Below are 12941 nucleotides of genomic sequence, written 5' to 3'. Positions count from 1 at the left end.
CTGGAGAAAAGAAGGCTGCATGGAGACCTCAGAGCGGCCTTCCATTACCTGAAGGGGGCCTACAAGGATGCTGGGGAGGGACTCTTCATTAGGGACTGTAGTGATAGGATGAGGGGTAACAGGTTCAAACTAAAACAGGGAAGTTTAGGTTAGATTTAAGGAAGAAATTCTTTACTGTGAGGGTGGTGAGGCACTGGAATGGATTACCCAAGGAAGTTGTGAATGCTCCATCCCTGGCAGTGTTCAAGGCCAGGTTGTATGGAGTCTTGGGTGACATGGTCTAGTGGAAAGTGTCCCTGCCCATGGCAGGGGGTTGGAACTAGATGATCTTAAGATCCTTTCCAACCCTAACCATGCTATGATTCTATGACACAAAACCCCTGGTTGTAGTTTGGCTTCTTACTTGTTAGCTGCTTTTTGTACTCTTCATACCTAGAAATGCTTCTCTCCAGTACAGATGGATGTCCATAAGCAACCATCCTTTTGAGGTAGCCTCTCTCTATTGTAAAAATTCGGTGATCTCTCCTGTCAGCTGACCCTAGTCTTTCCAGTGGGATTTTTCCCCACTGCATCACCTGAGTAGTTTATTTGGCCAGCCAGCCACTGGGAAACTTTTCTCTGAATGTGACAGTCAGGTACTTGAAACAGGCACTGTCTTACCCAGCCTTGTATTTGGCTCCTTGTCACTGTTTTGTAGCACTCTTGACTCCAAAGCTGCCAAGTCTTCTCTCCCCAGTCTCATCTCTCATTGGCAGTTTGTTATACTGAAAGCTGGGTTCTGGGTACAACCACATTCATTCCCTTTCATCCCTCTGCCTTTTCAAGAGACTTTTCTTGCAGGACTTCTTCAACAAGAAGTTGTGCTAAGGTGAGAGCAGGCTTCATAGTACTCTTTTCTCAAAGGAAGGGTGTGCAATGCCCCAGCCTATGTGGGCACATTGCGTGTTCAAGTTTGGGATGGTAACCCTGGAAAATATTCTGCTGGTGGTTCAGAAAAGACTGCTCTGGATTTTATTTTTTGTTCCTAAATGTCTATTCTATTTTACAAACCAGTTGGCTCACTTTGCAGTTCATTGTAGGTTGTAATTGTTCTCCCAGCCGAGAGGAAACACTGCAGGCTTTATTAGAGTGTTCTTGAATAGTGTCCCTCTGATTAGAGGACTGCTTCCTACACTTCCTTTGCTTCCCCAGGTCCTGATCCTTCCACAGTTTGTGTTCTCTGTTATCTAAGGATTTAGCTTCAGGTATTCTTCCTAGTGCCTTATGCTTGTAGAACCAAAGCTGTACTTCACATCCTTGATGCTGTGACTCTGGTCTCCCATTCTTGTACTCTAGGCCTTCTAGGTAGTTTTTCAGGCTCCTTCCACTAGAGTGGAATGCAGAACTTGTCAAAGAATGTGTTTGGGTCTGCTTCAGCCTGTTAACAAACTAGGAAAATGAAGCAAGGGCATTAAAGTACACCCTGAGGTCTAAAAGACCACATGCTGCTGTCCTCTGCAGTGCATGGACTCTTGGTTTGGTGGTCTCTCAGAGCTCCATCGTGCTGAACTGCTGCTTCTAAAGCATCTAGCATTAACACAGCTTTTGATAGAACAGTGCCAAAACATCATTTTATGACAGGACTCTGAGAGATCCCCTAGATATTTGATACTGCTTAGAATCATCCATGGTTGGAATATGAATGTGGTCTTGGTTGAAAGAGAAGAATTGTGACCCAGTGTCTGGTGTTTCTCAGCGTGTGTTCCTTGTACACTTAACTCCAGACACACTTGCACTGGCTATATGAGTATCAAGGGAAGACAAAAGGGGAGAGGTGGATTTGCAGTCTTGAAAACTGGTTCTGGATCAAACACGTTTCCTTTCTATTCATAGCCACTTGAACAAAGAAGCAAACTGGGACTTGTATGGTAAACTCCAGTACTGGTTCATACAGTCTTTGAACACCATTAAGAATAGAAGCAGCTTTGTGCCTTCATGTGAACTTTCAGCTTAGAGTTGTTTTGAAGCTTGTCAGGCAGTGTAATTAGACCAGGAAAAGGTGCTCTTTACTGTATAGGGTGACGTTATTTCATGTCTCAGTGCTTGAAAAGCACAACTGTTGATCAACCCAGCCTGAGTAGTGTTGAGTTTCAACAACTGTCCATGCACTACTACCAAAATAGTCTAATGCTTCATAATGTTGGATTTGCTTGATCTTTGTTTTGCCATCATGCAATGACTGTACACTTCCTTATTTTGCTTTCTTTTCATTGCAGAGCCTCCCTTTCCAAAAAATACAGCACAGCATCACAGCACAAGACCACCAACCTACACCTGACAGCTGTATACTCAGTATGGTAGTGGGACAGCTTAAGGTAAACTCCTTCCATGACAGGTTAACAAATGCTTATGTTGTAGGTTTTATTTTTAGGATTCTAAATCATCTGATCTCTGAAAACATTAAAATACCCTCTCGGGTGTGGAAGGAACACCAGTAAGCTTGTATTGGGGCATCATTCTTCTGCTCTTCCAGACTGTCAAGAAACTGCTTATCCCTTCAGATAACTAGCACTAGGTAAACCACCTGTAATTTGACAGCCCTATGTTCCTGCCAAGTAAATTGCCATCATTTTTTTACTGTGCATACAAATACTGGGGGCTCTAGAAGCATTAGTCTTTCCCTTACCCTGATTCAGTAAGATTTCGGTGTCTTCTGTTGCATTTAAAAGCATCATTACAGTGTTCTTGGGCAATATAAGCACATCTAGTTTAATGTGCTCTTTGATGTAACATATGCGTCAAGCTGTGACTTAGCAGACACTTTGTTAGCTGTCAACCTGTTAGTAATACCATGCTTTTTTGTTTGCTATCACAGTACACAAGAACACAGTCCTGGTGTTAATACAGTTCAGTACTTCTGTGGTCAAAACTGGTTCAGCAGTCAGAGTGTGGCCTCTGAGATCAAGCACTTATTGTTTAAACAGCTGCTGCTTGTGAAGAAATCTGATTATTTTTCAGGCTGTAGTATGATTACATTGCTGTTTAAGTTGTTGTTGTTCAGTTACACAGCTGAACTGTGTAAGCTGACCCAGTCCTGTTGTTTTGAGGATGTGTTGTATCTTATACCGGGGTCACAGAGTTGTAAATTGATAGGACTACTTATGAAATAAATTGTCCTGTAATCTGCAAAGAATATCCTGTATGAAAAGTCAGCTAAAGGCAGAACTTGCTCACAGTAGGCAGTGTTTATTTACAAAATGTGAAATTACATAGCAATAGTTAAAATTACCAGAGTTAGTTTTGTCAGGGCTTGGTCCAGCCATGCAGACAAGTCAGAACTCTAAAGCCATCCAGTCTTTAAAAGAAACTGTGTTCAAGTAACTCTAAAGTAGCTGTTCAGGCTTCCTTTTCCTGTCAGAACTGAATGGCACCTTGTCCTGGTTTCAGCAGTAGCAGACATTTTTTTCTCCTCCTTGGTAGCTGGTGCAGTGCTGTGTTTTGACTTTTGGGCTGGGAACGGTGCTGATAGCACCTATGCTTATAGTTACTGCTCAAATGTTTGGTCTGTCCAAGGACTTTCTGAGCCTCAGTGCTCTGCCAGGGAGGAGGGGAAGCCGGGAGGAAGCAGAGACACGACACCTGACACAAACTAGCCAAAGAGGTATTCTGTACCACAGCATGTCATGCCCAGAATGTAATGGAGAGTTACCTGGAAGGGCTGGAGCTCTGGGGGGACGTTGGAGGAGGTATTGGTCCGTGCTCGGTCGGGCAGGGTGGGGTGAGTTATCGGTCGGTGGGTGGTGAGGTGTTTTATTCTCTTCACTTGTTATTTCCTTTATCATTATTATTATTATTGGTAGTAGCAGTAGTGATTTGTGTTATACCTTAGTTATTAAACTATTCTTATCTCAACCCGTGGGAGCTACGTTTTCTTGATTCTCCTCCCCAACTTTCTGGGAGTTGGGGGAGAAAGGGGGGGAATGAGTGAACGAGCTGTGTGGCTGGGTTTAAACCACGACACACCTCTGGTATCAAAATATTCAAACTTGTACTGACTGAACTGTTAACTAAGTAAACAAAGGATGAAAGTCTGAATCTGCTATGCCTCTTAATTATTTTGGGCTGGGCAGTTGAGAAGAGCAGTTCCCAGTGTGTTGCATCCATTTCTAAGCCTAACATAGATAGCTTTGGCTCTCACAACAGTTGCTCCTGCTTCCTAGCTGCAAGTTGGATTCCAGCTTTCTTGTTGCTCAATCCTACCTGCACACACTGTTGAGGAAAGACAGCCATACCCAACCATCGAAAGCATTGAATTGCAGGGCAGGCATGAAATCAGACATTCTGAGGTCATCTGTCATAGTCTTGGCTATGCACAAAACTCACTGATGAGTCCAAGACATCTTGACTCAATATCTTAGGCCATTCACATCTGCACCTGGTTTCGCACAGTCATGTTTTTAAGGTTATTGCAAAATCATCAAGGAGATGACCACTTGCAACAATGATTGTGTTGAATCCTGTGCCAAGATATTAAGTTCTGAAAGATTCTGTAGAGCTTTGGTGTTTTCTCATCCATTAGTATTGTCATTAGGGTTGTAGATGCAATCTAGGAGCTTTCCATAAATACCATAGCTTGAAGTAGTATTTCTTACTGTGCTGGTTTTATTCTCTGAATAACTTAAGCTTCTTGAAATTATCCAGAGTAACGCAGGGATAGAATGTTAGTGCATCTGTGTATTTGGGAAGAACAGGGTGGATTATTATTATTATCATCTGGCATGGTTTAAACCCAGCTGGTAACTCAGAACAACACAGCCACTCGCTCACTCACTCCCCCCCCCCCCCCCCCAGGGAAGGAGAGGAGAATTGAAAGAATATAGCTCACATGGGTTGAGATAACAGTCCAGTAACTAAAGGTATAACACAAAAACACTGCTGCTACCACCAATAATAATAATAATAAGGGAAATAACAAGAGAAGAGAATGGCAGGTGCTAAGCAGTTGTAATCAGTACCCAGCCAGACCCAAGCAGTGATCTAGTCATTCTGGGTAAGTTTGGTGAAGTTCCAAAGCACTGGAGGGGCCCACTGGCCTACATACTTGCCTATACTATCCCACACACCCTGCCGCTCATGACTGTCCAGCCTCAGAGAGAAACTCTTGGTCCTCCTATATCATCGTCTAACCCTAGACAAGACCCAAACCCGACTCTGCTTAACTTTTGAGATCAGACAAAATGGTTGTGGGTAAAACACACTCTGTATATGACCCAACTTGGTGGTCCCTATCACAATCAACAGGCAGGTCTCAAGGGTACCCGAAGCCCATTCAGAACTTTCAGAACTCTCAAATGATGCTGTAAATAGTCTGGTGGGGGGGCTGGGAAGGTAAGGGAATGTCTCAATTATAGGTTAACCCCATCCCTCCAAGGAGGGGAAAAAAAATAATAAAAATTTAATGGGTAAACACTTTGATTATATACCTCCCAATGTATAGAGGTGATGATGTCGTGGTTTAAACCAAGTCTGCACAGCTCGTTACTCACTCCCCCCCCTTGCTCCCCCAACTACCGGAGAGTTAGGAAGGAGAATCCAAAGAATGTAGCCCCCACGGATTGAGATAAGCACAGTTTAATAGCTAAGGCATAACATAAATCACTACTGTTACTACTACTACAAATAATAATGATACAGCAAACAAGTGAAGAGAATACAACACCTCACCAGCCACCGACCCATAACTCACCCCACCCTGCCCGACCGAGCACTGACCGAGCACCTCCTCCATCCCCCCAGAGCTCCAGCCCTTCCAGGTCTCTCCCGGTTACATCCTGGGTATGATGTGCTATGGTATGGAATACCTCTTTGGCTAGCCTGGGTCAGGTGTCCTGTCTCTCCTTCCTCCTGGCGTCCCCTCCTCCCTGGCAGAGCATGAGCTCAGAAAAAGGCCTTGAACAAACCAAACACCCGAGCAGTAACTCAAAACATGCTTGCTATCAAGCAACTGTTCCCAGCCCAGAAGTCAAAACACAGCACTGCACCAGCTACAAGAAGGAGAAAAAATGACTGGCACTGCTCAAATTAGGACAGATGACCATACTCAGAATGCAAGCCAGACCGGTTTCATGATCAATGAGTCTATTTTATTACAAGTCATTACCATCAAGTACAGTGAAACAAGAACCTGGTCCTGGGCCCCCCAGATGATTAAACACTAAAACAGCAAAGACCGGCTGTAAGTAAGGTGTATGACATGCTGAAACTCTGAGATCAAGAGCAACAACTTTGAGAGCCAATAAATCAGTATTGTGATAAGTGGCTATTAATATGAAATAATGAATACTTACCATAAATAGGCACACCTTGGTCAGATCTGTTGATATCTCAACCCTTCGATCCCCATGTTGGGTGCCAAAAAGAACTGTCATGGCTTAAGCTGAGCCAGTAATTCAGAACCACACAGTTGCTCACTCACCTGTGCCCTTCCTTCCTCTTCCCCATCCTGGAGGGGGAAGGAGAACTGAAAGAATGTAACTCCCATGGGTTGAGGTAAGACCAGTCCAGTAACTAAGGTATAACACAATCCACAACTGCTACCTCCAATAATAATAATGATAAGGGAAATAACAAGGGAAGAGAATACAACCACTCACCACCTGCCAACTGATACCCAGCCCAACCTGAGCAGTGATCTAGTCCTTCTGGGTAATTGCCCCCCAGTTTCTATACTGGGCATGACGTACTGTGGTATGGAATACCTCTTTGGCTAGGTTAGGTCAGGTGTCCTGTGTCTGCTTCCTCCCGGCTTCTCCTCCTCCCTGGCAGAGCATGAAACTCAGAAAGTCCTTGGTCAGAGTAAACATTACTGAGCAGCAACTAAAACCATCGGTGTTATCAGCGTTGTTCCCAGGCTGAAAGTCAAAAGCACAGCACTGCACCAGCTACTAAGAAGGAGAAAAATTACTGCTACTGCTGAACCCAGGACAGTATACATGCCTTATAGCCAGACTGTCTTCCCTAGCAAACTCTTTATGTGCACCAAAGGAATTTTATCCCCCTCTGCAGTATGTAAAACTTCTGACTGGTCTGCGCCAGCCCTGTTGGTGTTAACCAGCCAGGTGGCTTTTGGTAAATGTGTGTCCCAATGTTTGAAAGTCCCACCACCCATTGCTCTCAGTGTAGATTTTAACAGCCCATTCTACTGTTTGATTTTCCCGGAGGCTGGTGCATTGATAGGGAATGTGATATACCCACTCAGTGCTATGTTCTTTGGCCCAAGTGTCGATAAGGTTGTTCCAGAAATGAGCCCCATTGTCTGACTCAATTCTCTTTTGGGTCCCATGTCACCACAAGATTTGTTTCTCAAGGCCCAGGATAATGTTCCAGGCAGTGGTGTGGGGCACAGCATGTTTCCAGCTATCAGTTGGTTGCTTCCATATGATAAGCACATGAGACTTGCCGTGGTGGGTTTGTGGGAGTGTGATATAGTCAATGTGCCAGGCCTCCCCATAATTGTACTTCAGCTATCGTCCTCCATACCAAAGAGACTTTAACCACTTGGGTTGCTTAATTGCAGCACTTTTCACAGTCATGAAGAACCTGGGCAATAGTGTCCGTTGTTAAGTCCACCCCTCAATCACAAGCCCATCTGTATGTTGCATCTCTGCCCTGATGGCCTGAAGTATCACGTGCCCACCAGGCCAAAAATAATTCACCTTTATGTTGCCAATCTAAGTCCATCGGAGCCACTTCAGTCTTAGCAGCTTGATCCACTTGTTGGTTGTTCTGGTGTTCCTCAGTGGCCTGACTCTTGGGTACATGAGCATTTACGTGGCGTACCCTCACTACCAGTTTCTGCACCTGGGCAGATGGGTTTACTTCTGTATTACCACTTCCTCTGCTTCTCTTGCTGGGACCACCCTCACAGGGCATTTGCCACCATCCATGAGTCAATAGAGAGATAAAGTACTGGTCACGTTTCTAGTTCAGCAACATCCAAGACCAGCTGTATGGCTTTCATCTCTGCAAACTTACTTGATTCACCCTCTCAGCACTTTCTGCAACTTGTCTTAGGGGACTCCATACAGCTGCCTTCCATCTCCAACACTTTCCCACAATACTGCAGGACCCATCAGTAAACAAGGCCGACTGCTTCTCACTTTCGACAGTGTATTATATTGTGGGGTCTCTTCAGCATGCATCACCTCCTCCTCTGGTGACATTCCAAAACCCCTGATCTCTGGCTTGTCCATGATGACTTCTAGAATTCCTGGACTACTGGGATTTCTTCTTTGAGCTCGTTGTGTAGTTAGTGCAACCCGCTTATTCTATGTAGCATCAGTTATATGATGAGTAGAGGAGACCCTGCCTTTGAACATCCAGCACAGCACAGGCAACCAGGGTGCCAGGAGAACCTATGCTTCAGTGCCAGTCACTTCTGAAGCAGGTCAAAACCCTTCATAGGCTGCCAGTATCTCTTTTTCATTTGGGGTATAGCTGGCCTCAGATCCTCTGTGTCCCCAACTCCAAAAGCTGAGGGGTCGATTTTGAGTCTTCCCTGGAGCTTTTTGCCAGAGGCTCCAGGTAGAACCATTCTCTCTGGCTGTGGTGTAGAGTATATTTTTTAAATCTGGCCCTGTCCAGACTGGTCCAAGGGCTACTGCATGAACTACCTCTTGTTTAATTTGCTCAAAGGCTTGTTGTTGCTCAGGACCCCATTTAAAATCACTCTTCTTCTGGGTCACATGATAGAGAGGGCTCACGATCAAACTGTAATTTGGGATGTGCATTCTCCAGGAACACACAACACCTACAAAAGCTTGTGTTACTTTCTTATTAGTTGCTGGAGACATTGCTGTTATCTTGTTGATCACATCTGTGGGGATCTGGCGATGTCCATTTTGCTGTTTTTTTCCAAATTTTGAATCTCCTGTGTAGGTCCCTTGACCTTACTTTATGTTATGGCAAAACCAGCTTTCAGCAGGATTTGGATTATTTTCCTCCCTTTCTCAAAGACTTTTTTCTTTGTATCACCCCACATGATAATGTCATCAAGGTATTGCAGGTGTTCTGGAGCTTGCCCCTGTTCCAGTGCAGTCTGGATCAGTCCATGGCAGATGGTAAGGCTGTGTTTCCACCCCTGGGGCAGTCGGTTCCAAGTGTACTGGACTCCCCTCCAAGTAAAAGCGAACTGTGGCCTGCACTCTGCTGCCAAAGGAATTGAGAAAAATGCATTGGAAATATCAGTTGTGGCATACCACTTGGCTGCCTTTGACTCCAGTTCATACTGAAGTTCTAACATGTTCAGTACAGCAGCTCTCAAGGGTGGTGTGACTTTATTCAGGCCATGATAGTCTACTGTTATTCTCCACACTCCTTTAGACTTTTGCAGTGTCCGTATGGGGCTATTAAAGGGTGTGTGGGTTCTACTGACCACTCCTTGGCTCTCCAGTCTACAGAACAGCTTATGGATGTGAATCAGGGAGTCTCAGTTGGTGCGATATTGCTGCCGGTGCACTCTTGTGGTCATGACTGGCACTTGTTCTTCAACCTTCAGCAACCCCACAACAGAAGGTTCTTCTGAGAGACCAGGCAAGATGGACAGCTGCTCAATTTCCTCTGTCTCCAAAGCAGCAATACCAAAAGCCCATCGGTACCCTTTTGGGTCTTCAAAGTACCCTCTTCCGAGGTAGTTTATGCCAGGGATGCATGGAGCCTCTGGAGCAGTCACAATATAGTACTTTTACCACTTCCTCCCAGTCAGACTGATTTCAGCCTTCAGTACAGTCAACTCTTGGGATCCTCCTGTCACTCCAGAAATATAGATGGGTTCCATCCCTTGACAGCTTGATGTCATCAGTGTACACTGTGCAGCAGTATTTGCTAGAGCCTTATACTTCTGTGGGACTGATGTGCCAGGCCATCTGATCCACACAGTCCAGTAAACCGAATTGTCCCTCTCAGCCACCTGACTGGAGGCAGGGCCTCTCTAATCGTTATAATAAGAATGTCCACATACGTCTTGTAGAAAGGGATTAGCCTTCCTTATCACAGGAGCTGGAGTAAAATCAGCTCTTCCACTCCATCTGGGAAGCTGCTCACTAGAGACTGAAGCTGCAGCTTTCATGGAATGATCCTCCCATGGATTGAGATGAGAACAGTAATGTAGCTGAAGTATAACACAAACCCACTACTGCTACCCCCAAAAATAATTATGATAAGGGAAATAACAAGGGAAGAAAATACAACCGTTTACCACCCGTCCAACAATACCCAGCCCCACCAAAGCAGCAATCTAGTCCTTCTGGGTTTTTGCCCCCAGTTTATATACTGGGCATGACATTCTGTGTTATAAAATACCCTTTTGGCTAGTTCAGGTCAGGTGTTCTGTATCTGCTGCTTTCTTTTTTCTCTTCCTCCCTGGCAGAGCAGGAGACTCAGAAAGCCCTTGGTCAGAGTAAACATTACTTAGCAACAACTAAAAGCATTGGTTTTATCAGCGTTGTTCCCAGGCTGAAAGTCAGAAAAACAGCACTGGACCAGCTGCTAAGAAGGAGAAAAATGACTGCTACTGCTCAAACCAGGACACCTTCCACTAGATAATGTCACCCAAGACTCCATACAACGTGGCCTTGAACACTGCCAGGGATGGAGCATTCACAACTTCCTTGGCAACCCATTCCAGTGCCTCACCACTTCTCACAGTGAAGAATTTCTTCCTTATATCCAACCTGAACTTCCCCTCTTTTAAGTTTGAACCCATTATGTTCTACCTTTGTAGTAAATAACAAATATAGCACAGGTCCTATGCTAGTGCATGCAGGTGGATTGTCAAAGGCAGGAATTTTGAGGCTCTGCTGCAAAGTTTCCCTGGGTTTGGAACACCTCATTGCAGCTATAGCAGATACTTTGCTCCCTTTGAGGTGTTCTTGACAGCAGAGAGGGGAAGTACAGTGTTGCTGGCCAGCTGAACCTGCTCTGGGAATGCTTTCAAAGGCCTCAATTAGTGCCTAGGTCATTGAGGCAATATTGATACTGACTTCCACAGAAACTCCCTTCTGTCACCAAAGCACAGTAGCTAAAATCTGATTTTGAAGCACCCTGGTTTATGCCTGGTTCCCAGGCAAGGCCCAAAGCAGATGTGCGATTCAGCACCGAGGCAGGCATGCTCTTATCAGTGTGGTGAAGCTGATGGAATGACATGGCCCCGAGTCTTCCAGAAAACCCAAACTTCAGGTCATTGCACTATTTTTGTGTCCTTAGGCCTTCTGTGTTTGTCTGCAAAGTGCTCTGGAGCATAACTTCTGGTTGTATTATTTTCTTTCTCAGTACTCTGCATCTTACAGCATGTGACATCACTGTGAACGTTAGCTTTTCAGTTGTCTTATGAGTTTTGGAATACATTTGTCAATAAAAGAGCTTTTTGAACTTTTTTTTCCTCTCTCTCTGCAGGCTGATGAAGATCCTATCATGGGATTCCACCAGATATTTCTATTAAAGAACATCAACGATGCCTGGGTTTGCACCAATGACATGTTCAGGCTAGCACTGCACAACTTTGGCTGAGCTGGCAACCCTGAGGCACCCCAGCTTTTTTTTTTTTTAGGTTGGTTTTTTTTTGACTCCTCTCCTCTTACTGGTATTATTCACACTCATGGAACATTCCAAATATCATACACAAACCTGCAGTGCTGCAGAGTATGAGCAAAGCAAGAGCTGTGACCTGCCCTTCTGCTGAGTTTACATTGTCATAGATGACTTTTTTGTGCATGATGTTTGGAAGTTAGACTTAGCTGCATTTGACAAGAGAAATTTGTGTTGTACCAGCATGCCTTGGAAAGAAGTAATAATGCAAAAGGTGGTTGTTTATGTACTGACACAATGCTCTATAACCCAAAGAAATGAAAGAACAGCAGCCTGTACATCCCAGATATTGATGTGTTCAGATGTTTCACTGCTACACAATAAAACCTTGAAATTTTCCTAACAGTTTAATTTGTTTTAATGACTTGGATATGGAGTAGGTGATAGCACTTACTGTGGATGTCCTGTGTCTGCCTTGTATAGAAATGCTTACAAATGACGCAGACCGAAGAGCGCTTGACAGTTGTACCAAGGAAGGCAGTTCTGATATGCCCTTGGCCATACAACTTCTTTCTTCCTCCTTCCCAGCAGCTTTTATAGCAAGACTTTTAGCTTTGTTTTTAACACTAAGTTAGTTCTCAGCTGCTAGATTTTACCAGGACAAATGCCTCAATACCCAAGGATGACAGCAGTCACAGCAGCCTGTAGTTAATCTTCATGATGGTCATTGTGGTGTATCAAAGACAGACTCCAGTTATGGTGAAATCTGAAGAGCTTTATTGCTGACATCCCTTTTGTAGTCCACTAAGTGCTAAGCAGTAACTTTCCACTCTCTTTCTTCCTTGTCATCCTGATTCAGCAAAACTGCTAAGGGTTACAAATACTTACATTGTTTGGTCTATCTGAGTTGCACATCCTGCTTTATCTTGTAAACTGCCTGCTTTGTTTTGCTAAGGGATCTTGACACTTCATTGTTCTCATTACCATTCCCAAGGCTTAAGCCTGACCAGAGCAATTGTACCTGGTGTTTTCTTTACAGTTCCCAAGGGACCAGGGAGATAATACCTGGATCCATTTTATTAACTATTTCTGCCCCCTCGAAGTAGAATAGGCCAGCTGTACTTTCTTCACAGGCAGGACATCACCACTGCCCTCCTGCAGTTTGTATCCAGCTCTGAAGCTCTGACCAGATCCATGCTCTGTGGAGATTTTTGAAGCATCCCTGTGCTGTCAATAGAACTGGTTGGTAGTACAGCCTTTTCTGTGCAGGTTTCCAGGACCTGGTTGGCTGTCATGAGTCCTCCACCCTGGAGGTCGTGGTGTTCCACCACTGAAGGGATTTACTAATCCCAGACTGGTTTGGGTTGAAGGGACCTTAA

The 12941-nt window shown here is 44.6% G+C and overlaps 1 protein-coding gene across 3 annotated transcripts in view; it reads left to right on the top strand.

The window, feature by feature from the left end:
• LOC117438226 (nuclear transport factor 2) overlaps positions 1 to 11967 on the top strand; it is a 37516-nt gene extending 25549 nt beyond the window's left edge. For all 3 annotated transcript variants that reach the window (XM_034073724.1, XM_034073725.1, XM_034073726.1), the window contains 2 exons: positions 2256 to 2354; positions 11431 to 11967. In XM_034073724.1, the coding sequence (XP_033929615.1) occupies positions 2256 to 2354; positions 11431 to 11544 (213 nt within the window). In that variant the 3' untranslated portion in view covers positions 11545 to 11967. The remainder of the gene's footprint in view (positions 1 to 2255; positions 2355 to 11430) is intronic.
• The last annotated feature ends 974 nt before the right edge of the window (positions 11968 to 12941 follow it).

The sequence above is a fragment of the Melopsittacus undulatus genome, assembly GCF_012275295.1.
Source record: "Melopsittacus undulatus isolate bMelUnd1 chromosome W unlocalized genomic scaffold, bMelUnd1.mat.Z SUPER_W_unloc_2, whole genome shotgun sequence".
Lineage (NCBI taxonomy): Eukaryota > Metazoa > Chordata > Aves > Psittaciformes > Psittaculidae > Melopsittacus > Melopsittacus undulatus.
This window is presented reverse-complemented; position numbering and strand designations above follow the sequence as displayed.